Source organism: Labrus mixtus, chromosome 18 (assembly GCF_963584025.1).
Source record: "Labrus mixtus chromosome 18, fLabMix1.1, whole genome shotgun sequence".
Classification (NCBI taxonomy): Eukaryota; Metazoa; Chordata; class Actinopteri; order Labriformes; family Labridae; genus Labrus; species Labrus mixtus.
In genome coordinates this window covers 22,638,622-22,664,590 of record NC_083629.1, presented here as the reverse complement: position 1 = coordinate 22,664,590, position 25,969 = coordinate 22,638,622, and the positions used below count along the sequence as shown (strand labels likewise).

General features: G+C 45.5%; 1 protein-coding gene across 2 annotated transcripts in view; it reads right to left on the bottom strand.

The window, feature by feature from the left end:
- The window catches only part of dync1h1 (dynein, cytoplasmic 1, heavy chain 1), a 34,246-nt gene that overhangs the window by 4,904 nt on the left and 3,373 nt on the right, over positions 1 to 25,969 (bottom strand). Inside the window, exons 8-65 of one of the 2 annotated variants that reach the window (XM_061063274.1) lie at positions 25,282 to 25,935; positions 24,739 to 25,161; positions 24,434 to 24,613; positions 24,187 to 24,336; positions 23,950 to 24,096; positions 23,328 to 23,468; positions 23,042 to 23,218; positions 22,716 to 22,826; positions 22,493 to 22,612; positions 22,154 to 22,393; positions 21,886 to 22,041; positions 21,636 to 21,749; positions 21,427 to 21,537; positions 21,131 to 21,340; positions 20,878 to 21,024; positions 20,615 to 20,781; positions 20,334 to 20,507; positions 19,861 to 20,215; positions 19,579 to 19,773; positions 19,197 to 19,479; positions 19,003 to 19,103; positions 18,733 to 18,892; positions 18,336 to 18,576; positions 18,062 to 18,245; positions 17,735 to 17,947; positions 16,870 to 17,108; positions 16,407 to 16,563; positions 16,090 to 16,314; positions 15,772 to 16,002; positions 15,538 to 15,678; positions 15,181 to 15,414; positions 14,811 to 15,017; positions 14,576 to 14,697; positions 14,265 to 14,430; positions 14,013 to 14,176; positions 13,414 to 13,543; positions 13,176 to 13,309; positions 12,736 to 12,850; positions 12,468 to 12,629; positions 12,127 to 12,341; positions 10,613 to 10,817; positions 10,338 to 10,511; positions 9,369 to 9,488; positions 9,146 to 9,266; positions 7,589 to 7,784; positions 7,132 to 7,249; positions 6,816 to 7,031; positions 6,517 to 6,729; positions 3,642 to 3,769; positions 3,384 to 3,537; positions 3,147 to 3,293; positions 2,601 to 2,751; positions 2,231 to 2,484; positions 1,416 to 1,550; positions 1,230 to 1,324; positions 949 to 1,123; positions 272 to 347; positions 2 to 162 (exon numbers count right to left, since the gene is read on the bottom strand). In XM_061063274.1, the coding sequence (XP_060919257.1) occupies positions 2 to 162; positions 272 to 347; positions 949 to 1,123; positions 1,230 to 1,324; positions 1,416 to 1,550; positions 2,231 to 2,484; positions 2,601 to 2,751; positions 3,147 to 3,293; positions 3,384 to 3,537; positions 3,642 to 3,769; positions 6,517 to 6,729; positions 6,816 to 7,031; positions 7,132 to 7,249; positions 7,589 to 7,784; positions 9,146 to 9,266; positions 9,369 to 9,488; positions 10,338 to 10,511; positions 10,613 to 10,817; positions 12,127 to 12,341; positions 12,468 to 12,629; positions 12,736 to 12,850; positions 13,176 to 13,309; positions 13,414 to 13,543; positions 14,013 to 14,176; positions 14,265 to 14,430; positions 14,576 to 14,697; positions 14,811 to 15,017; positions 15,181 to 15,414; positions 15,538 to 15,678; positions 15,772 to 16,002; positions 16,090 to 16,314; positions 16,407 to 16,563; positions 16,870 to 17,108; positions 17,735 to 17,947; positions 18,062 to 18,245; positions 18,336 to 18,576; positions 18,733 to 18,892; positions 19,003 to 19,103; positions 19,197 to 19,479; positions 19,579 to 19,773; positions 19,861 to 20,215; positions 20,334 to 20,507; positions 20,615 to 20,781; positions 20,878 to 21,024; positions 21,131 to 21,340; positions 21,427 to 21,537; positions 21,636 to 21,749; positions 21,886 to 22,041; positions 22,154 to 22,393; positions 22,493 to 22,612; positions 22,716 to 22,826; positions 23,042 to 23,218; positions 23,328 to 23,468; positions 23,950 to 24,096; positions 24,187 to 24,336; positions 24,434 to 24,613; positions 24,739 to 25,161; positions 25,282 to 25,935 (10,635 nt within the window). Of the gene's footprint in view, position 1; positions 163 to 271; positions 348 to 948; positions 1,124 to 1,229; positions 1,325 to 1,415; positions 1,551 to 2,230; positions 2,485 to 2,600; positions 2,752 to 3,146; positions 3,294 to 3,383; positions 3,538 to 3,641; positions 3,770 to 6,516; positions 6,730 to 6,815; positions 7,032 to 7,131; positions 7,250 to 7,588; positions 7,785 to 7,943; positions 8,140 to 9,145; positions 9,267 to 9,368; positions 9,489 to 10,337; positions 10,512 to 10,612; positions 10,818 to 12,126; positions 12,342 to 12,467; positions 12,630 to 12,735; positions 12,851 to 13,175; positions 13,310 to 13,413; positions 13,544 to 14,012; positions 14,177 to 14,264; positions 14,431 to 14,575; positions 14,698 to 14,810; positions 15,018 to 15,180; positions 15,415 to 15,537; positions 15,679 to 15,771; positions 16,003 to 16,089; positions 16,315 to 16,406; positions 16,564 to 16,869; positions 17,109 to 17,734; positions 17,948 to 18,061; positions 18,246 to 18,335; positions 18,577 to 18,732; positions 18,893 to 19,002; positions 19,104 to 19,196; positions 19,480 to 19,578; positions 19,774 to 19,860; positions 20,216 to 20,333; positions 20,508 to 20,614; positions 20,782 to 20,877; positions 21,025 to 21,130; positions 21,341 to 21,426; positions 21,538 to 21,635; positions 21,750 to 21,885; positions 22,042 to 22,153; positions 22,394 to 22,492; positions 22,613 to 22,715; positions 22,827 to 23,041; positions 23,219 to 23,327; positions 23,469 to 23,949; positions 24,097 to 24,186; positions 24,337 to 24,433; positions 24,614 to 24,738; positions 25,162 to 25,281; positions 25,936 to 25,969 lie in introns of both variants that reach the window. The other variant, XM_061063273.1, reaches the window with a different exon arrangement.

Sequence of the window (25,969 nt, the reverse complement as noted above, 5' to 3'; positions counted from 1 at the left end):
CCTCCATATCCACAATGTTAGCGAGGTCAAGAGGCTGCTCGATGATGTTCATGAAGCTCTCTCCCAGCACCTTGGAGACAAAGATGTGCGACATGGCCAGCATGCGATCGGGGCGGAAGGCCTGGATCAGCAACAGCTGGTGAACGGCCTGACCGATGGAAGCTGAAGACAGAGCGGAGTACACACAACAAGTTAAGACGACATTCCTAACAATATCAGCCGTGCTTGAACATTCATGCATCATCAAAAGATGGCTGATCTATATACTCACTGGACTGCATCTCCTCTGACCACAGATAGGGAACAGCCAGCTCTGGAGAGTTGCTCTCGATCCACATGAAGAATTGCTGAAGTAACAAAAACAAAAAAAGATAATGATCACCGATATACAAGGAAAGTATCGACTGAACTGAAGAGTGTTATACAGTATACAGCTCTGCTTCATTATAGCATGAGGCTCAGTGTCCACCCAGCGTTTCTTCCGGGCAGAAGGGCGCTGGATGTGGGCTCAGGAACGCTCACATGAAGCGTTTGTGCTCTGAGAAGAGAAGTTCTGCACATCTTACCAACACTACTCCTTTGCTTTTTACTGTTGAGATCGTTTTTTTTCCCGATCAGACACAGAGCAAAGAGGATTGTGTGTACAAGACACGATCCATAGGTGGCAAAAAAATACAGGGAATATCATAGATTTGGAAAACAGCGGCAGTGTTGCAACAGCGCCCTTGAGAAAAGTTTAAAGATTTCTCAGCTTACAGCTCTCGCAGTGACTGCATAAAAAAGGCAGAGCGCTCAGAAAAAGGATGCTGGGCACTTTGCTTTTTCTCAAGGCGGTCGCTTTCTGCTGAAAATGCTCTCTCCTCATTTAAAAAAAAAGAAAAGAAAACAGACGCTGGGTGGACACGGGGCTACCTCTAACTAGATGTGCAATATTGCTTTAGTACTCACCTCGTCAGCCTCAACTTTGGACACAAGGTCTTCGAACGCTGGCAGGTGACTGAGGCGGACCATGGCCTCGCTCTGGTCGGTGGTAAGACCTTTCACTTTGGGCACCGACATGCCGGTCAGAACGATCTCCTTTCCACGCAGATAGTGCTGGAACTCTGTGTCATATGAAGGCTCGCTGGAAAATAGATTATATAAAAGATTAATATTCATGCTGTCTTATATTGCCGGGAAACCTTTTTTTTTTTTTTTTACACAGTTGGAAGTGTATCAGGCAAACGTACCTGGTGATGCCCTTCAGGCTGATCTTAGCCAGCAGCATGGCGAACGTGATGTGGTCCAAGTGAAGCATTCCTCTGGCTGCTCTGTTGAACACCACCTACATCACATCATAAATAAAAAGTACATTAATGTTTATACATCAACCAAAAGAAGAGGACACTCTTAATCCTAAAACATGTAGGTCAAACCTGGAAGAGGTCTTTGGTGATGACAGCGAGTCTCTGTGAGTGATCAGTGATGCCCTTCAGGTTGGAGTTCTCGTAGAGGACGGTGTGGTAGGTATCCAGGAAGAAGTGAAGAGAGTACTGGTACAGGAAGTGCATCTGGAAAGAGACACAGCGAGAGTAAGCACGAGTTAGCTCTAGCTTTAGAGAACCGGCAGGTTTTAATGCCACTCCAGAGGGTTGTGTGAAATTGAAAATGAGATTCCCTTTTTGTGTTTCATTGTCTGATCTGTGATGACACAAGGGATGTTCTTTTTAAAAATAAAATGTCCTCAATTTAGGCAGATTTCTTTTGGCTGGACGATTATGAAAAACTTGAGTTGTGCGTTTAAAAAAAAAGGAACCTTTGTTGTCGCAGATTTTATTTGTAAAGCCTGGGAGAAAAGACAGAAGATGCTGTTTAATCTAATAATGTTCATCCGATATTTTAATTAAGATTTTTAGTTGTGTTTCTGACTCATGGCTGTACATGATTATTCAAATGGTTTCAGTGGTGTTTGTTATTGTTGTGTACTGTGATGTACTGTCAATATTGTTTGTTGTGTGTATGAATTGACCAGGTGACAAATGAGTTTCCCCCCTGGCGATCAAGAAAGTTTTCTAATCTAATCTTAAGACTGAACTGTGACAGAAGCCTGCAGCTTTGTAATGTTAGGAAATGTTAATGTAAACCACTGACTGAATTTCTGGTGGTCTTATAAACCCATGAGGAGTTGGGCACTGACACAATCAATCATGCACGTGTGTTTCATGTTAATGACGCGTTCAACGTTTCCGACCTGGTTGAGAGACTCCATGGTGAAGTAGATGCTGCTGCAGGCCGAGGACAGGGACAGGTATTGCTGCGACACCGCCTCCACCTCTGCCATGACGATATCCGTCTCCTCCACCTTCCTGGTCACCTCCGCCGCCTCCTTCTTCAGGTTCTCCAGCGTGGTGATGATGGTGTCATCGTCGAGGATGCGACCCTTGACCTCGTTGAGGGCCTGCAGCAGAGATTTCTCCAGCTGACGCAGGCGCAGCTGGAACTCACCTGCACCACAGGAGACGGGGGGGGGGGGGGGGGGGAAGATGCAGATTAGCTTTTTCACGACAGTCTGATCCACTGCCTTGTCGCTGCGTTAGCACATCTGGTATTTTCTGTCTCACCCTGCAGCTTGAGGAGGTCAGAGCGTTTCTCGTCCACGTCGGGCCGCTCAGCCTTCAGCACCTCGTTCAGACACTGGCTCTGAAGGCTGCTGCGTGTCACCGTGAAGTTGACGAATGTGACACGAGAACACAAGTCTGGTGGGAACTCGACCTGCACACACAAGAGACACATTAACCACATTAACTTCTTCATACGACCCTTTTAGAAAGTCAGATGTTCCATTGTCCTTATTATATAATATTTTTTTAAATTATCTTTTCTACAGAAAAAACATCAACAACATAACATCAGAAAAGACATTTAGACATTTTCAATTTTAGGTCATAACCTAAGTAGTGCAGTTCACAAGGGGTCTTTAAATAGCTTCTCATAATTTACATGGTAAAATAAAATGAAAATAAAATAAAAAATAAAACAGTGAAAGGGAGGTAAACGACATAAAGTTGTCAGATCTAATTATATACATTATAAGATTTAGACATTGTTTAATTAATCCTTAAAAAAGTTGAATATTCTGACATTATTCAAAGATTAGAGCTACCCACCGTTGGGTCACGTGTAGAAAGGAAGATGACAAACGACGGTGACAGATCGATGTCCTGATCTCCCAGAGTGATGAGGACACGACCTCCAGTCCTGCGAACCTCTCTGTTCAGCACCGGGTTCAAGATGGGGTCGTAGCTTTCTACATCCTAGAGCGGGGGCAGAAAAATAAATGAATGAATCCTTAATGAGGTCGATGAACAGTGAGCAAGAAGCGTGTTGAAGTCAGCGGTTTGTACCTGGACCAGCAGCGGGTTTCCAAAACGCAGGGCGCTCTCCAGGTTCTTCCTGAAGGCATCGTCCAGGAAACTGGTTCTGGTGATTTTGCGTTCTTTGTACTCGTTCATTATGAACTCCGTGGCTTGGCCAGATGGATCGATGATAAGCGGGTATCTGTAAAAAAAAAAAGGTCGATGAAAATAGTAAAGACGCTCAGGAACGCTTTAAGTAAACATGAGTAATGACACCAAAAAAGATGTAAAGATAAAGATACTGACCTGTTGAACCTCTTGAGCATGATGGCGTTCTCGGTGCAGAGGTCGTCTGCTGGGAGCGAGTTGGCCTGCCAGCGGAGCCGCTCGTCGGCGTTGGACAGGTACTCGGTTCTGGCGATGTCCGTACGGAACTGAAGAGACAGAATGAAAGACGATGGAGTTTCAAATAATCAGCTTTCGGACAAAAAGGTAAAAATAAAAAGCGAACAAGTACCCCCAAAAAATATGCAAAACCACAAAGGTGTAACGACTCACTCAACAAACGATACGATTCTCTCTCGATTTATTTGACAAAATGAGACTGAAGACAAATGATGAGTGAAAAAGATTCCTTTAGGCGCTGCTAACCGGCTTGTTATTGTTTCTTTTCCTGCTCTTACCTTCTTATTGCTGTTCTCTTTTTATTTACTTTGAGCTCTTCTAGTTTCTTACAACTTTTTAAATCTTTGGTTCCTCTTGGTCTCAGCTCGTGTTGTTGGGTTCTTGTGTTTCCTGGGTTCTTATGATGGTTCTTGTGATGGTTCTTGTGATGGTTCTTGTGATGGTTCTTGTGATGGTTCTTGTGATGGTTCTTGTGATGGTTCTTATGATGGTTCTTGTGTTGCCTGGGTTCTTGTGATGGTTCTTATGATGGTTCTTGTGTTGCCTGGGTTCTTATGATGGTTCTTATGATGGTTCTTATGATGGTTCTTGTGATGGTTCTTATGATGGTTCTTGTGATGGTTCTTATGATGGTTCTTGTGATGGTTCTTGTGATGGTTCTTGTGTTGCCTGGGTTCTTATGATGGTTCTTATGATGGTTCTTGTGATGGTTCTTATGATGGTTCTTGTGATGGTTCTTGTGTTGCCTGGGTTCTTATGATGGTTCTCATGATGGTTCTTGTGTTGCCTGGGTTCTTATGATGGTTCTTGTGATGGTTCTTATGATGGTTCTTGTGATGGTTCTTGTGATGGTTCTTGTGTTGCCTGGGTTCTTATGATGGTTCTTATGATGGTTCTTGTGATGGTTCTTATGATGGTTCTTGTGATGGTTCTTGTGTTGCCTGGGTTCTTATGATGGTTCTCATGATGGTTCTTGTGTTGCCTGGGTTCTTATGATGGTTCTTGTGATGGTTCTTATGATGGTTCTTGTGATGGTTCTTGTGATGGTTCTTGTGTTGCCTGGGTTCTTATGATGGTTCTCATGATGGTTCTTGTGTTGCCTGGGTTCTTATGATGGTTCTTATGATGGTTCTTATGATGGTTCTTGTGATGGTTCTTGTGATGGTTCTTATGATGGTTCTTATGATGGTTCTTGTGATGGTTCTTATGATGGTTCTTATGATGGTTCTTGTGTTGCCTGGGTTCTTGTGATGGTTCTTATGATGGTTCTTGTGTTGCCTGGGTTCTTATGATGGTTCTTATGATGGTTCTTGTGATGGTTCTTATGATGGTTCTTGTGATGGTTCTTGTGATGGTTCTTGTGTTGCCTGGGTTCTTATGATGGTTCTCATGATGGTTCTTGTGTTGCCTGGGTTCTTATGATGGTTCTTGTGATGGTTCTTATGATGGTTCTTGTGTTGCCTGGGTTCTTATGATGGTTCTTGTGATGGTTCTTGTGTTGCCTGGGTTCTTATGATGGTTCTCATGATGGTTCTTGTGTTGCCTGGGTTCTTATGATGGTTCTTATGATGGTTCTTGTGTTGCCTGGGTTCTTATGATGGTTCTTGTGATGGTTCTTATGATGGTTCTTGTGATGGTTCTTGTGTTGCCTGGGTTCTTATGATGGTTCTCATGATGGTTCTTGTGTTGCCTGGGTTCTTATGATGGTTCTTATGATGGTTCTTGTGTTGCCTGGGTTCTTATGATGGTTCTTGTGATGGTTCTTATGATGGTTCTTATGATGGTTCTTGTGTTGCCTGGGTTCTTATGATGGTTCTTATGATGGTTCTTGTGTTGCCTGGGTTCTTATGATGGTTCTTGTGATGGTTCTTGTGATGGTTCTTGTGATGGTTCTTATGATGGTTCTTATGATGGTTCTTGTGATGGTTCTTGTGATGGTCGGGTTATATATGTCTGTTGGGTATCGTGCACTTTGGGTTCTTTTCTGTTGAATTGTATTTAATTATTTTTAGTATTTTGCATTTGTTATGTTCTTGCTGTTGTTTCTGTTCTTCTGTGTTTGCTTTAGTTTGTTCTTGTTTGTCAAAGCACTTTGTAAACCTGTGTTTTATAAATAAAGTTATTATTATTGTCAGCGTGGTTTGACCTCTTAATGTTTGTTTTTTCCTCTCAACAAGGGGAGGTGATTGGAGCTTCTCATTAAACGCTGCATCATGTTGGTTGTTCTATTTGTGTAGTTTTCTGTCTTCTTGTAACATCTGCACACAGTTTTTGTCTCGTCTCTTATCGTCTCACCTCTTTCACTTTCTGTCTTGGGGGAAGCCAAAATGCTTCCACACCTCCGATTTAAAAGACGGGGGTGGTGCGTCCTCAATTTCTAAATCTTGCTCTGCAGCTGCTGACGCTCACCATATTATTACGATTTGAGTACCGATGTGAATCTTGACACCTTTGAATCGATTTATCAAGATTGTACGATTAATCTTTACATCCCTAAAAACCACAAATTGGATTATAAGCCCTCAACATACACAGGGTACTTGAGACACTTTACAAGATTTAAGTCATGAAAAGGTCTGATCCATTGTCGGTACCTTAAAATTCCTAAAGAAGATTATTTTGTCCTTCTATTTTAGTGCTTATTACCACAACTTAGGGGATCTTCTACAGCTGATCCCTCGTGTCAATAACCACAGCAACAGAAAGCTCCTCTGATAATGACTTGAAGTGTTAGTAACGTGTGTGTTGTAATTTGATTTTATAGAGTTGTAAGCACCTGAATGTTGGCCTGCTGCAGGTGGTGAGACCAGGTGGTGAACAGGTTCTGTCTCATCTGCTGCTCAAAGTATCCGGCGTAGGAGATGAAGGCGGACGACAGCAGACAGTCTCCAGCGATGGTGGACATCTGGTTCTTGAAGGTCTCGCTGGTCTTCTCCCAGCGGTCCCTCTCAGCCGACAGACTCTTCAGCAGGGCTGTGCTGCGGTTCACCTGCGAGGAGACGGTTAAGAGATTAGGAAAAAACGCAGCTTAAAAGCGACAGATCCAGAGTGAAAATAAAAACAAAAAAAAGACACCTTAGCTTCTACAGCGGCCAAGTCGGCCTTGATGGCCTGAGCCTCCGAGATGAGGACGGCGTACTCCTCCTTGTAGCGTGCGATGCTGGCCTCCAGGTCTCTGATCATCTGCTCCACCTCCTCGGCCTTCGTCTTGTTGTCCGTGGCGTCGTCCTCCAGCTTCTGCAGCTCGTTACGCAGAGGCTCCACGCGCTTCAGCATGTCGGCGTAATTGAGCTAACGGAGAGAGGATAGAGAGGAGGGGAAGGTAAGATCAGAGGCATTCACTTTGAGCAGTAACGTTATGATTTTTTAATTCTGTTACGGTTTCGTCTACCTGAGCGATCGCCCATTTCACCATGGGTCCACAGGCCAGAGACGCCCTGTTCACTTGGTCGTAGTTGTAGCCCGGGTTGGAGAGGTAGTTCTTCTTCATCTTCTCACGGATGGAGTCGCTGGATAAAGAAGAAGCAGTAAAAAAAAAAAAAAAAAAAGTTAGAAAACAGCAGCTTCTTCACACAAGTCGATAAAAAAAAAAAAACCTCAATGTGAAATAAAATCACCGGAAGAAATTAAATAATTCAGTGGATCATTTAGATTTTGTTGTGGGGTGGGAGAGGGAGAGAGATTTATAACATCTCTGCTCAAAAATTGTAAAATCATTTACAAACAAGGAGAGTTGTGACCATAAGCTCTGATTCATTAGAAGAAGATCAAATCTGATCAGAGGAGCCGCTTGATTGATATGCTGATTTGATTTGGCTTCCATTGTCGGCCGTTCTGATTGCTGGTACCTCATTTCCTCAGAGGAAAAGTTGACTATGCTGCTGATGAAATTGTCCCTGATAATAACTTGTCTGATTTTTTTCCAGTCATTGGTCTCCTCGCCCAGCAGAAGGCAGATAGACTCCAGGGCCAGCTTGACTGCGGCTGGGGGATTGGTCATGGCCCGCACTTCTACTAGGTGCTGCCGCTTTATAGAGCTCACGGCTAGTTAGGAAATGTGTTTGAAAGACAGGAAGTGATCAGGGGGGAGAGAGGGAAAGGATACGGGAAGGGGGGGGGGGGGGGGAATTTGAAAGCAGAGACAGAGAGGGAGAGAGAGTTTTAGTGAACAAAGTGCACAACACATTTCTCGTCTTAGTTCACCTGATGTCTTCAGCGGAGAAGTTTACAATAGTGGGGATGAAGTTCTCCCTCATGATGATGGAGCGGATCTGCTTCCAGTCGGTGGTGCTCTCTCCCAGGAGCAGGCAGATGGACTCGAGGGCCACCTTCACGGCCGCGGGTGGATTGGCCATGGAGCGCACCTCCACCAGGTGCTGCTTCTTAATGGACTTAACGGCTATGAACGTCAAGGGGCGAGCAAGGAGAGGGGGTTATGAAAAGTGGACGGGGGCGGCGATGAGGCAAAGAATTAGTCGTGAAAACAGTTTCACGGTCATAAAAACCGGAAATCTTTTGGTCTAACGATGGAATAGAACAGACTGTTGTGGGATTTTAAGAAAACTAAAGCCTGGCTCACACTGCAGGATAATCTGGCTGATTTGAGCTCCGATTCTTCCTTCCCGACTCGAGGCTGCTCGGACCCGATTATCTGCTCAGATTATCTCGTAGTGTGAGCGGTACAAAGATCCAATCTTAACGTCCCCGATCTGCCCGGGCGACGCCCCGATAAACACTGATTGGCGTTTGATATTTAGAATTTTAAATCTTGACGATTACGTCATGAAAGGGTCCGGTAGAAGTTGTGTGTGACTGTAGTCATGGCGACCAGCGGCAGGATGCAACCCGGCGTTTTCTTTTTTTTTTTTTTTTTTTTTTAGTTTTCAGTAAAGATCATGAGTGCAGCACTTTTCTGAAACTTGTATCCATATGTCTACGATCGTATCAACTTTCCTCTATCCTACAGCAAGTTCCACTTCTCTTTCTCGGACCGCCGTCAGTTGGAGTATTCAAATTAAACTTTATTAACAACTGTCAACACTGTGTGAGCAGTGTGAGCTCTCCGGCCGTGCCCGACTATCGGGTCGTACAGTGTGAGCACGTCAATCGCAAGGTCTGGTCGGGCGTTGTAAACCATTCAGTCGTACAGTGTGAGCTGACATGCCACCCCCGACTTTTACACAGTGTGAGCCAGGCTTAAAGGAACATTTTTTACGACAGCAAACAGAGTCGGCCTTAAAATGTACGCTGTTGGTGGTACCTTTTGGTTTCCAAATACGTTAAAAGTTAATTTAAAAACATGACTATTTTCTAGTATGATGTGTAGTTCTGTTGTTTCATAAACAGAAGGATGACTACGTCTTTCAGCTCATTCTGTGAAAAGGTAGAATAGTTTTTTACTGTACCATTCTGAGCCTCGATAACAGCCGGCTCCACTTGGTCCAAGTCCTCTTTGACATCCAGCTGTTTGTCTTTGATCACTTCCTGCTGCTTGTACACAGATTCCTGGATCTCCTGGCTCATCACCTGGAAGCAAAAAAAAATTGTAAAAAAAAAGGAGGACAGTTAATCAAAACCACAACAGAATATCGTTTTCTACTTCTTGGTGTTGAATTCATCTTTGCGTACCTTTTTCTTTTCGGCCTCCTGCTGGTCTTTCACCATCTTCTTCAGCTTGTCGTTGGCGGCCGCGTTCTTTGCCTCCAACTCCTGGCTCTTGATTCTCAGGTCGCGACGGAGCTCCTCCACCTTGACGAGAAAGAAAAGTTACGATCACGCACCGAGAGAAACAAGCACGACTGTAGTCAAGAGTTCAAGAACAATGTGACAGGCCTTCAGGAAAATTATCTTTGCAGGCTCAACTGCGGCAAAGAAGACGATAATACATTCTCCATCGATAAAGGAATGGTTTAACTCTTGTTGAAAGATCATTAGCTGTAATTCATAAGGCACGAGCATCCACTTTACAGGCTTGGGATTTCCTTATTTCAACTCTTTCAGATCCACTTTTTCTTGAACAAATATAACCGGTATTATAAACAAAACGTAAACTTCACTTTATGTGGAATTGTTTACTTGAATAAAATTAAAAAATTTTAAAATAAAGTTAATAAAATGTATCTTTAACTGGGGAAATTCCAGCTCAGCATATCTTTGTTAGAGTTTTTAAAACAAAAAAGATTTATAAAATGACTAAGCCAAAAAAAAAAAAAAAAAGAAATTGCTTACTTGAATTCCTTTTTTTTAATTTTTAAAAAAAAAATCTGTTTATTTGTTTATTTATTTGTTTTAGTTTTATTTTGTGGGTGTGGGTGTGTATATATGTATGTATATGTATGCACATGCATATCATAATTTTATTCAGTAATTTTGTCTTTGTTTCACATTTTCTGTATGTTTTTCCTCATCAAGGCGACGGCGATCTGTAAATAGTTTGTTTGATGATGCTGTCCTAGGTTTCTGTCGCTCATGTGTACAATCATCTAAATATCTAAATTTCAATAAAAAGTTGATCAGAAAAAAAAAAGAAAAAGAATGATGTGACAGGAAATCATTTTAAATCTCTGCAGCATCATGAAGAATGTGACGCGTCTTCACCTGATCGACGGTCTCCTTTATCTTGCGGAGGCCGACGTTGAGGTGCATCTGCTGCTCCTCCAGCTCGCTGCGTTTCTCGTTGAACAGGTTGGCGTACTGGTTGATGAAGTCCAGGTAGTGTCGAGGGGTGATGGCCATCGTGTGACCACCTCGCTTAGCCAGACGGTTGTTAGCCTGTGAAGACATCGCAACGGATTGAAGCTTAGCGAACGACGCCTAAATGTCCCGTTTCACACCGAACAGTTCGTCCATCGTGAAACCGTTACCACGCCTACCTGGTGGAGAGTCTGGTGCACAAACACGCAGCCGTTGACGATGGCCTCGCGGTGAGACGGCGGCTGGGGCAGCTTGTCGTAGACGATGGGCATGTAGTCCGGCACCTTGTAGTTTGGTTTCTCCAGATCCATCTTACTGGTGAACTCCTTACCCACCTGGTACAGGGCCTCTGTGGACCAGTCTCCAAACCAGTTCAGCACACACCTAACACAAAGAAAAGTTTGCAGTCAATACCATCTTACATCTTGTTTATGTTTCAGTATCTAACAGCGGTTTCCCCGACTCAGGATTCACAAAGACGAATCAGATTCTGCCTTCAGTCGAGTCATCGTTTAAATCTTTTTGTGCGTTCATTGATCCAGATTCTCCTGTGCAACATAAGAAGACTAACCACTTTATTAAACATTTATCTTCTAGGCTATTCTATGACAGGACTTGATCCATCATTCTTCTCGCTCATTAAGTCTGCAGATTGCTTCAAATTTATCAATTTCCCACTAAATTTTCTGTAATTTTTATGAGTGGATTTTTTCTACTGTGATACATCAACACGGCAGCTGCACTCTGACCTTTTGATTGACACCTCATTTGGCCAATTTACGACCTTCCATTCACTGTTCCCAGCCTATAGAGCGCCACAGGAATGAGTCCTAAAACCCGGAAGTAAGTTAGCATTTGAGCGCCATGGGGTCTAACGTCTCAAACTCAAAGGGGATTTTTTTGTGTTAGACGCCTGAAATAAGGTCTGTGGTTAACACAAGCTGAAGAGATGTTGGTGTTTTGTTAGATCACATTAACTACGTTAGGTAAAACCCCCACTTGTGAAGTTTTTACGCGTCTTTAAAAAGGCGGTTGCTAACAAGTGGCTAAATGTGACCACAGTGGTCGTCGGGGACATTAAACGTCATCACGCCGGACGCAGAGGGCGGGAACTCTCTCACTAGTCGGAGACGTCTCCTGTAGGTTTAATCTTTAGCTTAAGGTGAATATTATGTTAGTAAACTATTTATTAAGCTACGTGGATTAGTTTATCGGAGATCGTCTGAAGCGTAACGCTAGTGACGTCACAATCATCCGATCGTGGTGTAGTTAGCTTGTAGCATGACGTTAGCTTTTTACTTCTGTCGGCCGCTTCAAACATCATAAAAATGGCGTTCATCTGTGACGATTATCTTGCTGAACAAAACGCCTACGCTTCAGAAACGTGTGTTTAACACAGAGATTATTTTCTGCAATGATCCAAAATCCAATGAAAACATCCCATAGGAGAATTCTGGTTAGACCCCCATGGCGATGCTACTTCAGGGTTGGCCTACAAAAATCCGTCACATGGTTTGTTCTCTATAATAGCCAATGAGAGCCTGAGCTGAAAGGAGGTGCCCGCCCCCCGGTTCTGAATGGAATTCTCTTTCTTTCATAAGCAGGTTCGACTGTGAGTTTGGAGGTCGAATGAGGCTCTTGGTCGCCCCTTAGTATCTTTTCCTTTAGAGAGAGTGTGCCGTGTGTCCTGTACCTGTTGAAGAGGGCGGGGGATGTGGCAGCCCGGTCCTTCAGGCCCTCCGATGACGGGTTCATGGTGAAAACAACATGCAGGTTCCTGATGACCTGGCTGGTGAACCACTTGTACAGCTCCTCGTGTGTGTCCAGCATCAGGCCCTCCTTCTGGGCTCCCTCTTTACACTGAGTCATCAGGGTCGCGTACTCGTCACCCTCGAACAGGCCGGGAACCTAAAACAGAACGACGCATGTTAAGAGGCCGGAAAAATAAGACCGCACAACTAAAACAGATTCAATATCTCTGAAACTAAAAAAGGCATCTTGTTCCTCTGTGAGGATATGATGGACGCTAGTTACCTCTCCGTTGGCCAGCAGTGTGTTCATCCTCTCAAGGAATCCAGAATCCAGCACGTTGGACTCATCCATGATGAAAGCGATCTTCTCGTTCTTGCAGCCCGAGCGACGCAGCACCGTACGCAGGTCCTCGTCAAAGTCCTCTCCGGTGTATTTCCTGTGGACCTGGAAACACACGCGTACATTAAATACAGACGGACAGATGTGGTTGTGATCGCTCTTTGCAAAAAACGTCTCAACATGTTGGAGCTTCACACATCCCGTCACCGACCTTGATCTGGTAAACGCTGAGTCCGTTCATCCAGGCGACGAAGCGAGACAGAGTGGTCTTTCCTGCTCCACTGACGCCAATCAGCAGGAGATGACCCTGAGGCTGCCGGAAGATTCTGGAGGAGGAATCCATTGAAAAATGTTACTATCTGAAAATCTTAGAATTATAAAGTCTAAAATTATTCTTTTATTTCAAACCTTTATTTAAGCTTCGAAAATCATTGAGGTTTCCCTCATTTACAAAAACAATAAAGACAGGTCAGGATCATTCTCATTACAAATATTTACACCCTGTGGTAAAGTGGTTTGAGATCATTGTTTTAATCTGCCCAACAGAAACAAGAGTGTCAATCTTGAGAGAGTGTTGTAAATTGTTCTAAATTTTTTGGAGCTAAGAAGCTAATATGTATTTCATCACAAGCATGAGAAGTAGTCTCTCACCGGTCGATCCTGAGGACGTGGTCCAGCACCTCGTTGAAGAGCACCAGAGGGACGTCCAGCTCCTCTTCATAGAAGACCTTCAGACGGGCCTTCACATAGTCCCTGAGCTCCTCCTGTTCCACGGGGATGTAGTCCTGTATAGACAAAACAAAAAAAGTGAGTAGGAATATTTCTCATATGTCTCAGCATCTTTACCAAAAGCAGGGCGATCACAGCAGCGGTCTTATTTCTAGTTCACCTTGGAGAGCCAGTTGCTGTAGAGGATCGGCCTGTTGAGACCCTTGTCCTTATCGATGTTGGGGAAGTGTTTGAGAGCGACCATGTCGATGTTCTCATCTGTCCACCTTCGCTCTTCATCATCAACCAGCCTGGGAAAAGGTTTAGGATAAGACTTAGATAGATACTGTAGATAGATAGATACTTTATTGATCCCGAGGGAAATTCAAAGCATCCAGTAGCAGGTTACAAAGACGTACATGACATGAAACATTTGTTACGAATTAACCACAAAACTGACGCCCCCCCTCCCTTAAATATATATTAACCCGAAAAAAAGATTTAAAGAATATCCCTAGATGAATCAAACATTTTTAACGCAATGTTTAAAAAGAAGAAAATGATCAAAAAACAGATATTAAATAACAGTCAGTGCAAACATTAAAGGTGCGATTTAAATAACTGAGGTGAGCATTAAAGTGTCCAACTAGAGGCTGACTCTTGGGACAGCTGTGCAGATGGGAAATGGAAAAAGCGAGCATGTGTGCACGGTATGGATAGCCTTGTGTTAGAGCGCCCCTAAAAGACTTTGTGTGTCTCTCCTCAGAAAGTCGTCCTCACCTGTCCTGGAAGAGACGCAGAGCTTCATGGGCCCAGATGCGGATCAGCCCTTCCACAGGTAGAGTCTCCAGAGGACGCAGGGCCTCGAAGATGCCCCTCACCCAGCGGGTCATCTCTCTGGGGGAGTAGATGTAGTGAGGCTGGGTGTCCTGGGTGAACCGCTCCTGAAGAAAAAAAGGGATAATGAGGTAAGATAATATAATGTAACACCACAAAGAAAACCTTGTAAATATTTCATTTAAAATCCCTTACCTGAGACATGGTGTAGAACTCCACCATCGCAGCAGTCAGAGGCTCAGCGTAGGTACGCAGAGAGGGGATGAGGCGCAGCATGGCACGGTTGAAGGTTCCATAAATCTGGGTCAGAGAGGCGGGACCTGGGTAGTCCACGTACACAACGGGGACATGACGCAGGAACCTACAAACAGCAAACCACAACATGGTGAATGTCAGGGCTTTGTCACATGAAATATATAAATTAAGTTAAAAAATTAATATTTTCTGGTAATATAGATATTCATTTTTTGACATTGTTAAACAGGTGTTCAGTATGGGTCCCGTACCTGTGTGTGAGAGGCTTTCTGCCGGGGTCAGTGGGAGGATTACAAGCTCCAACAAACTGGATCCTCTCCAGTTTGACCCAAGTCTGGTCTGAGGTGCGGTAGAAACCTCCATGCTCCACCATCTGTGAGGAAGACACACAAAAAGATAAGCCAGTTATCTTCAAGCAGGGACACAAGTTTTATCCTTCCAATGTCCAATGTGATGATGTCATAACTGTAAACAAAAGCATCGTACCTGTCTGAGGAACGAGATGACTCTCTGTGTGCCGTACTTGTCCATGTCCGGCAGATTGATTTCATCGCAGAACAACACCAGCCACTTGCCCAGCTGGACGGGGGCCAGGACGACTCCGTTGGGGGTACGTCGGTACTCGCAGTAATGATCGAAGGTCTTCAGGAGCAGCTCCGGGGTGGTGGCACTGGAGAAGTTCAGACCGACAACCTGGTGGAGAATTTGAAGACGATTTTGAAATTAGTCGTTTTGTACATTTCCATTCAGAAGTTCAGAATGATCGACTCAAATGAACATTATTCTTAAAAAGGGCATGATGTAGCTTTTCCAGGGTTTCAAAAATGATGAAAACTCCGGATCAGGTTAAGCTAACCTCCATGTCAGGCAGCGCTCTGAGGGCGCTGAACAGGGTCATGGTCTTTCCGGAGCCGGGAGGTCCACACAGCACCAGGGGCTTGTGCTCGGCCAGCCACGTGTAAAGCAAAGCCTCGTGGCGCACGGTATCCAGGGTGGGAACCACAACGTCCGGGGAGGCCACCTTGTGGGTCTCGACCTCGATCTGGGGCACCTTGCCCTGCCAGGACTGCCACTCCCCTGTGATGCACACCTGTACACAAAAGACGAATACACAATGATCAACAACACAGCTGAAGTGTCTGATTTTATTGTGAAGGCTTTGACTTTCTTGACATTTACTCAAGAAGAACTTTTGTAACACTTAAAGCCGTACCTCGTAGTCGATGATGGGGACGTTGGGCGCGGAGGGGAGGGGCACCGTGGTGATGCGACGGATGTATTCTCCAAGCTCCCCCCTTATCTTCAGCCGCCCGTCTCCAGAGAACGACCACAGCACGGCGTAGATCAGATATTTCTGTGAAAAGATAGAAAGCAGTGATTGAGTTCCAAGTTTATATAAAAGCTTTAAAACACCACTTACACGGAGAACAGAAAAGCAGAACATTACCTGCATGTATTTCTCCAGCTGGTCGATGGGCATGGGGAAGTCGGGGTGGTTGTTGTTGTAGAGCGCCACATTTCGGCAGGCCTGGTGCAGCATCGAGAAGAGGGAACCCAGGCAGCGCAGGCGGGTGAAGTCCATGATGTGCTCCATCTTTGAGGCGTGCTCGATGGCTTTGATCACCAGGCCGGTGGAGGTGAAGTACGGCTGCAGGATGGCAGCGGCATCACGCTGGATCTAGTGGGGGGGGGGGATCAAAACACCATCAGTAACAAAGAACAATAAATCTTTTATCTAATCGTGTACTTTCTTCCTTTCAACTACCTGCAGCATTGGCGACGCAGTCTCTTCCTCATCATCCGTGCCCTTCCTCTGGCGCAGAGCTTCATCCTCTCCCTCGTCCAATGGGATGCTGCGTATGCGAGCCAGGAAGTGGTTGAAGATCATGTCGGTGCTGAGGACGTCCTCGCTGAACCAGACCATACCACAGCGAGACACGGTGGCCAGGGTGGCGTACTTCAGGTCCTGCACTTCAAACATGACGCGTACCTGCAGAAGGGAGAGACAAACATCTCGATGACTACAATCGGTTCAGTCGATTTACGGGATTTAAAAACGGTGAGAGTGTCGCGCGCTCTTACGTTTGGCGGCAGGCTGAGACGCTCTCCATTGGGAAGGGTGAGCAGCTTGTTGTCATCCAGGACCGAGTTGAGATTTTCAACCCACTCGGGATCGACGTCGCCGTCAAAGATGATCCACTGGCGCTTCTGCAGTTCACCTCGGACATTGTCGATGATTCTAAAAAATTAAAAGAGAAATATTTTACATCCAAGCTGTATTTTATAAAAGCAGACAAAGACAAACCACGGTGACTCAGCGAGGTAAGGCGAGTTTATTTATGTTGCACATTTCAACAACAAGGCAATTCAAAGTGCTTCACACAACATCAAAAGCATCATGAAAAGAAATATTAAAATGGAAAATTTAACTAAAACAAACAATTCAAAATCACAGAGAACAACCATTCAGACATTCATTCTTTGGCATTTTTACAACCTCCTGATATTCCATAGGTGTTTAAGAAGAAGTGTTTAAAGAACTCACTTCCTGAGGATGTGTGTGAACAAGCCGTCAGTCCACTCGCGGGTGTTGGGGTCCAGGGTTCCATACAGGTGGTCCTTGCTGATGGCTTTGGGGTCGATGATGTGGGCCACACCCTCGACACCCTCCAGCCTCTCCAGGGCCTTGAGGAGCACCCTCCACGCCATGGTCTTCCCGCTACCGGAGGGTCCCACCATCATCAGACCGTGGTTGATCTGTGTGATCTGGTACAGCTGGAGCACCTGGAAGAGAATGAATAATAAAGTGTCATTAAATCAGAGTCTCTTTGCAGCACCTTAAAGTTTTCAGGGTAGTATAAACTCATGTTGTATTATTCATAATGGATGTACTCTTAGTCTGCAATCTCCACATATATGTATTTTATGTTTTTGTTTTCTCATTTCACTACGGCTCTTATTGCTCTCAACAGCTGTGATGTTTAATGTTAATATTTTATTGTTGGCATTCATTGTGGACAGCAAAGAAATAATTTCATTGTACAGGGAAACATGTTGTGCACATGACAATAACCATTTTGAATCTTGAATCTTGAGCTTTGTGTTTTCTAATCTTTGTACTCTGTCCTGTTGTTTTACCTTGTAAACTGTTCTGCTTTGTTCTGTTTTTTTCTGTGCTGTGTCTTGTGCTAAGTTCTCATCTGCTTGTGTTGTCGTATTTTTCCTTATCTCTTTGTTTATTTTGATTTTAAAAAGCCTCTTTAACATCGAGGGCAGGGCACTACAGATGAAAAGTAGCGTTTGGCTAATTCTGGCATTTTTACCCAGGTATAATCATAATCATAATCATAAACTGAATTGAATGTTCCTGAGCGCTATCAGTATTTCTGGAGGTAATTTTAGCTACGTACCTTCTCCACCCACATGCTGCCAACATCGTCGCCGTCTCCATAGGTGAGGTACATCTCGGCGCAGACCTTCTTCAGCTCCTCCCTCAGAGCGGTCATCTCTCCGCGGTGGTACTGCACTCCGGGGAAGACATCGGACAGCAGGCTGAAGAGAAGAGGGATGTCCTCCGCCACCAGCTTGGGAACCATGGTCTCGCACACACTCTGGATCAGGATCTACAGGAAAGAAAAAGAGACACAGACGGAGTGAGATAACTTTTTAGAATCCCCAAACTTTGGTTTTAAAATCAGAATCATCAGAGAATTCAAATGATGTTTCATTTTCCATACCTCCTGTTCGGGAAGGTTTTCAGCGATGTCATTTTCATCTACAACTTCTCCGCGCTCCAGCTTCTCCCTCTTGATCCTCTGGATGCGCTCACGCTTGACATTACCAGCACTGATCAGCACGCTCTTGAGAGCTCGGAGACCAAAGTCGTAGTGACTCTGCGATGACAGCTGCTCGTCGCACAGCCTGAAACGACATTGATAATTAAACTTTAGAGGCGACAGACCTCTTTAAAATTATCTGAAAAAGCCATGACACTTTTTAAACATCACATACTTGAAGAAGGGCACGATTTTCTTGGCGAGGATCTCGGCTGTGCGGAAACCCTGAGAGTAGAGCATGACCTGGGCGATGAGCTGGCGGTCGGGTTTGGTCATGGCCAAGCTGCGGAACAGCTTCTTCAGGTTATCGGGCAGGTTGGAGCGGCCGGCGTAGCCAGGGTTCATGGTGATGAAGATGGCCATGTCGGGGCTCACCTTCACCTGCTTGTTCAGGAGCTCTGTCATGACGGGCACACCTGAGGGAAGGACAGATGTTAACAGATGTTCACTGGACATTTTGTTTAATCATCTTTGACTTTTTTTGAAAACCGATTTGTATTTAATTTATCTTGTCAAAGCATTCTCACAAACATTATTACACTTTTTTTTTTTTTTGCAAATATGATACATACTCCTGTCTCTGTTGGGGTTGCTGTGCTCCCTCAAGGCCACCTGGATGTACTGGACCTGCTGGGAGACGGCTGAGAGCATCCTCTCCTCCAGACGGTTAAACTCGTCGAAGCAGCCCCACGCTCCCACTTGACACAAACCTACAAAGATGCGACCCATGGCCTACAAAAAGGAACACAAGAAAATCATATTTTCATGAAATATAATCATATTTTTGTTAATTCAAAGTAAATGATGATCACACAATGTTGAATGTGATCACAGTTCTGTACCTGGAAGTCGAATGTCTCATCACAGTTGAAGACCAGGACAAAACGTCCCAGCTGGTGACCCAGAGCTTTCACTGACTCCGTCTTCCCCGTGCCAGCAGGACCTAGATGAGGGAAGAATTCAATTATTACACATTTAAATCTACATTTTCTTACATTCACCATCCTTATTATGTCTATGGGCCAAAAAGAAGTACCAAATGGTGATCCTCCAAGGCGGGCCTCCAGAGCCTGGGTCATGGTGAGATAGCAGCGGTCTGTCAGAGGGGTCTGCACCAGCTTGTCTTGGACACCCAGATACTCGAAGCCGTAGTTGAACTTGGCGTTGGCCATCTGGATGGACAGCTGCTGCAGCACGTCTGTCTGCTTGGGGTCGAAGTAGAAGCGCATCTGGCTGAGCCACTCGAAGGACTTGGGGTTGTCGATCTTGTTCTTGATGAGGGTTCTGGTCACATCGCGTTGGTGCACCAGCTCGGTGATCTAAGATGAAGACGAGAATAAAAACAGAATGACTTTTTTTATTTGATGTTGTCTTTAAAGAGTGTGCCTTTGAAATCAGATAATCCATAGTCCTCGTACCAGGTGCTCCAGTTTCCTCCTGCGGAGCGGAGGCTGCTCCATCAGCACGGTGTCAGCCAGCACGTTGAGGGTGGCCTCCACGTTTGACAGCACGCCCTGCATGGGCGACATGTCTCCACCTCCAGAGACGGTGGTCAGAGCCGACTCGATGTTCTCGGACCAGGCAATCTGAGTGGACAGGACCACCAGCTGGGCCTGTGAAGAGAGGAAACAAAATTAAATTAACACACTGCTTGAATCATTTTGTGTTGAATTGGGTGTAAAAAGCTCTAAATGACCAACCTGGTAACGGTCAATCCAGTCGATGTACTGACTCAGATCCACGGCCGTGCCCTTGTTGAATCCCGTGACCTCTGTGACGGACTCGGCCAGCAGCTTGGCCAGCGTCACCCTCATCTCCTTCTCCACCAGCGTCAGCCACTCGTTGATCTTGGGATGCTTTGTGATGGAGACGGGTGTCTTGTAGAGGATCTCCTCGCCCTCGCGGGACGAGATCCCCAGCACCTCGGTGTTGTCCTCGTTGAGCAGGATGCTGGAAACGCCGGCAAACATCTTCTTGAAGTGCTTCTGCAGTTTGGCCACGTTCTTGCTGTTGCCGATGATCTCCAGCAGGTCCTCGTCTCCCACAAAGTAGAACCTGAACACAAAGTAGTTAGAAAGTGCAAATCAGTAAAAAAGTGATTTCAGATCTTTGACAAAAATCACAAACTCCTTTTACAACAATCTGCAGAACTGTTCCACCGTCATCTTCCTACCTGGGGAAGGAGGATCTTTCTCTCTCCAGGTATTCTCCAAGAGCTTTCTGGATCTTCCCCAGAAGGTCAGCCAGTCTCTCCAGAGACCGCTGCACTCCCTGTATGTTCAGCACGTCCATCACCAGTGGAGACTTTGACACCTTTTTCATCAGTGCCAAGAACTCTGTACTGATACTGCAGAAGAAAAGTGAAGAAGCATGTTTGAACAGGAAACATCGATAAAGTAGTATAGTAATGTCATTTGTTGATATGGAGAGTAAAAATAAGGGTTTTTCTTTAACCTTTGGAATCTCTGGGTTTCAACAGGCAGCAGATGTTTGATGTCAGCGCTGCCGGTAAAGATGCCTTCCAGGTAGACCCAACGACGCTGAACATCGATCCAAACATCGAACAGAGCCATGATGCGGTTCAGCTTGTCCTCCCAGCTCAGGGCGTCTTCCTCGAACACCTTGGACACGAGAACAAGAAAAGCGTGGCGTTATGAAGTGATGAAATGCTTTAACTCTTTTTACAATTTAAGCCACATGTGTAAATATCTGTTTACCTTGTAGTATGGAGACAACTTCATGGCAGACACGCTGTTAATGTGCTCTTTGACCTTGTTGAAGAGGTCGTCCCAGCCTCGGATCAGACGACACTTGTTCTGGTAGTTCACCAGGTCAAGCTCATACGAGTTCCAGACTTCACGGATCTGAGGACAAAAGAAACAAAACAGAATTATTATAAGAAGGGTCTGCAGAAGAAACTCGTTTTAAAATCTGTGAAACACAAAAAAATAGAATCTCCTCCTCCTTCACCTGTTTAAGGAACTCCTCCAAAGCCATCTCTCCCTGGGCCACCAGGAGAACATCCTTCACCACCATCTCATTCTTCTGCAGATCCACATCCCAGACCTGTCCCAGGGTGAGCTCGGACGGGACCCAGTTCACATGCAAGCGCTTCATCAGCTGCTTCCAATGGCGGTCCTTCAGAGCCTCCGATTTCAGTTCGATCACCAACATGTTCACCTGATGAGAGGAAGATAATTTAATAAACTATTTTTCAAACTTCTGGAGGGTCAAAGTGCAGGAAAAAAAAAATCTAAGAGCCGAACCTTCAGGTATCCTTTGAGCAGCCTCTGGACATACTCATAGGACGCATACTGTCTCAGTCTTGCTTGGAAGTTCTTCAGCTGGTTCAGAAGTGCATCCAGACTCTGACGAAGCTACGAACACAAACGTAATAAAAGTTACATCCAAGAACTTTGGAAATAACAGTTAAAATTCATTAACCTACATGTCAGTGTTTGTGTGGATTTGTTACCTTGCGAGGCTGCACGGACACCCACGGCTGCTCTTTCATCTGGTCGATCTGCTCCCAGACCTTTGACAGCTCGGACCAAACCTCTTTCAGGTCGTGCAACTCCTCTAGCGCCACCTACAAGATGTAACAAGGAAATAAACATAAGCCAATATATTCATTTTTTGAAGGAAATCGCTTAGGTTTTTCAACAACTCCTGTTCAAAGTGTCTCGGGGATTTTTTTATTTGACTTATTTTCTGCACTTATTTACCTGCACCCTCTCTTCACTGCCGCTGAGCAGCCCGGTGTCGGTGAGCTCCAGGGCCTCCTTGGCTCGGGCACACTTTTCTCTCTCATCCTTCAGACGGCCAAAGTTGCCCTCGTAGATGGTCAGAGACTGAAGGGCTTCCTCTGGACGCAGGTTACCCTGGTGACACAGATGACCAGCGTATTAAAAAGGCACAATAGCACATCCTTTATATTTGCTCTACCTAATGCAACAGAATGTGGGAACATTGTGAGATTGTATTTTCTCTTACAGCGACTGGTTTGGTCTTCTCCCAGTCACTGAGCAGGTCTGTGGTGCGGTTCTCCACGGCTTTGTCCTCCTGCACGATCTTCAGCTGGAGGTTGGCCACCTGCTGCTGGATGGCGGTGTCCTTGCGCTTCATGATGTCACTGAAGGCGCCCCATTCACCTTCGATGTTGTCAATGTAGAGCCAAGATGGAGGGAACTGGAACCTCTGCTTCTCCAGCAAACGCTGTCCATTTCTGAACAACTACAGGTAAAAAGAGAAAAGGAGAAGCGGATTAAAACCCTTTTTTTTCTTAAAGCAGGGAGCGATACAAAAGAAAAATAGAGAATTTAGAGTACTTACGTCCACATTTTTCTCAAACTGTTTGATCTTGCGCTTCAGGGTCTGGACATATGTGATGAAGTTGACCGCGTCCGAGGTGCTCGCCGTGTCCACAGAGTGTTGCTCCAGTTCTTGACGGGACTATTAAGCAAACAAAGGTAGGTAAAATAAATAACTGTAGATCATCCTATCATGCTACTGAGGTTGATCTAAATTAATTTTCCTCCATCACACGATGCGTTACCTTGGAGATCTGGGAGTGGAAGTCCTGCATGTTCTGTCCAAGCATCTGGCCAAACTTGCTGAGCACTTCTTTATGCCAGGAGTCGTACTTCAGGTTCACCTTGGACTGGACCTGTTACCAAAAGATGAAAGAATATTCAATGAAAAGCCCATAAAAATACAAAGCACATGTAGAGCACTATACACCACAAGTTCAAATCTACATTCATTTTAATGAGATAAACATGCACAAACTGTTTCACAAATTAGACTTCTTGTGATTTTTTTTAAAGAATATTAAAGAATAATTTTCAAGAACAGCAAACCAGCGCTGTCGATGATTATTACCTTGCCATAGTCGATGACCACGGGTCCAAACTCTTTGCGAGTCTCTGCGTTGTCAAAGGTGCCACGAGCTTTGCGGATTTGGACGAGCAGGGCCTGCCACTTGGTGAGGTCTTCACCCAGACGGTTGTAGATGTTCTCGGCCTGCATGTCCCACAAGCACTGGTACTGCAGCCACACCTGGACAGGGGCGACAAAGAATGGAGAAACTTAACGACAGCCAGACATGGACTTCTTTCTCATAAAAACAACGTTTATCTAAAACACATTTTAACATTAGGACTCTTACCTTGACATAACGCTCCACCTCATTGACAATGTCTTCAACTGCATTGTAGGCCTCCTCTAAGGCTGCAGGGCCGTCGGGCATCCGGGTCAGAGCATTTCTGTAGAACTTCTCTTCCTCTGACAGCTCGTAGTGGACGCCCACCTGGTGAGGAACCAGAGATTAGCAACAATAAAAAAAGAGAAACCATGTTTTGAAGATTCAATCTGAGCTAGAATAAAATAAACTGAGGTATGGTTGGGGACTTAACGTGTGCATGTCTCAGTGTAATCTGTATTTTAATCATGCCTCTGTAGAGTAAGTACATGAACTCTTTCTGTTTTCCTTTATTTTATTTTATGGAATAAAATCGAATATTTTGGAACGAATTGAAGAATATTTATTTTGAAAGAACTGAAGAATATTTATTTTGAAGAGAAGATAACTAGTGTCTGAGTTATTGAAATCATTGTTTTTGAGTTATTGAGTGTTTTTGTTTTAACTATTTACATTGATATTGTTTTTTTTTTTCTTGGTACCTATTTACAAATACAAAAATATATTTTTGGTACTAAATTCCCAAGTCTCCTGAGTTTTATGAAACTATACAGGAGACTTGCTGCCCACTCTGTTCAGACAATCCTACCTGGTATCTCTGGCTCTGGATCCTGGGCAGGGAGAGGATGACCATCTTCCAGGAAAACATCTCCTGGTAGAGCTTGTAGCGACAGTCTTCAATCGGCGGGTTCAGGTAGATCACCTGGTTGGTGATCCTCAGCTCGTGGATGACGTTCTGGGAGAAGAAAAGAACAGAATCATTTATTATGATTAGATTTCAGCCGTGTTAAGAAATACACAAAAGGCATAAGGCAACAACAGCTACCTTAATCTTGGGATCCCCTCCAGGTTTGTGGCTCACTTGCGGAGCCTCTGTGTCCATGTCCACATCGGCTTTGTCCTCTATCTGACCCCGCAGCACCTGGGTCCAGGCCTTGAGGCCGGCCTGCAGGCGCACTCCCAGGATACGTTCAATCTGTGAACGCAAAACACAACCAATCCGGTCAGAAAAATCCACTCTGCCTCGCCACCGTCACATAATCCTGTCCTGACTGCTGATTGGTGGTGCCGACCTCAATGTCCAGCTTGTTGACCCAGATGGGGAGGTTGGAGTAGGAGTGGAGATTGAGGTCGTCTACTGCTTTCTGGACTCGATTGAGGATTTCAGAGAAGGTCTTGTGTTCGAACATGCAAGTGTCCAGCGAGCGGACTTCAAGGTCAATCTTCTCCTCAATCAGTAAGAGATCGTCCACCTGGAAACAAAAAAAACAGCAGGAAAAAAAAAAAAAGCTTAGAATGAACGCCTTAAGAATTCAAACAACAGCGCTTCTTTTAAGCAGAAGGAATAAAAACATGGAGATCGCTCCTCTACACCGACCTTCTCCTGGAAGTTGAAGACCATCTCAGCCAGCCTCTGAACGTAAGGATCCAGCTTGTAGGATTCCCAGACGAGAGTGATGCCCTCGGTGACGAGAGCCTGCACCTCTTTCTTGAGTCCAGCCACCAGCAGGGAGATGGAGGACCTCTCCTCCACCTTCTCGCAGGTGCGCTCGTAGGTGCGCACGCTCTCGATCAAAGAGATGGCGAACGGGTACAGCTGGTTGGCCTGGTGGGCTTTGTTGACGATGGCCAGGGGGACGCGGAAGCTCAGCCACTTGAGGTTGCGGACCTCTTTGGACAGGGTGATGATCTCGGGGAGGAAGTTGACTTTGAGCTTGAGCATGTTGCCGGTGCGACCGCGGGCGCGGGTGCTCTCGATCGTGAAGATGCGGCCTGACACGCCGAGGTTACGCTGCTGCACCTGAGTGACAAAAGAAAGAGGGAAACAAATATTAAAAAAACAGGACAAATGAGAATAATTTCATCGCAACACAAACTGAAAAAACACTGCGCTGTATTTATGACCACGATCAGCTCGTACCTTGCGAGCCCAGTCGTCAAAAATCTCTTGGGTGTTGAGTTTAGCCCGGAAGCTGTCTCCGTCCTGCTTCAGCTTCAGCCCCTCCACATGGTTCTCCCAGCCCTTCCCCAGAACGTCCTCGACCCGCTTCATGTACGCGGTCAGCTGACGGTCGATCTGCTTGGCCCAGATGATGGAGCCGGACACGGGCGGCAGGTCTCGCACGTGGCTCATCTTGCACGCCTGGCTCTGAGGGTACTGCACCTTGAACTTGTCGTGCAGCGACTCGATGTCGTCCTTCACGCGCTGGATGAGCTGCGTCTGGTACTCCCGGATGGCACCGCGGATGTGAGGACGCACGAAGAGGGCGTTGAAGCGGGAGAAGATGCGGAACATCTCGTTGGCGTTCTTGGCGGTTCCCAGCTGGTCGCGCAGACGGGCGGTGATGCGGGTCTCGACGCGGTCGATGCGCTCGTCGTAGCGCTTCATGGCGGCCTCCCAGGCTTCGGTGCCTTCCTTTGACACGTCGAGGCCGTCGACCTCTTTGACGTTCTCGTACGCCAGGTTGACCTCCTCGATGGCGTTGGCGTCGGCCGCGTCCAACAGGACTCCGGCCACCTTCATGTCCTGAGGCTCTACGGTCTCTCCGGGAGCGTGTTGTGGCACAGCGGACACCTTGAGAGTGAAACCAAGAACCATTTTTAATCTG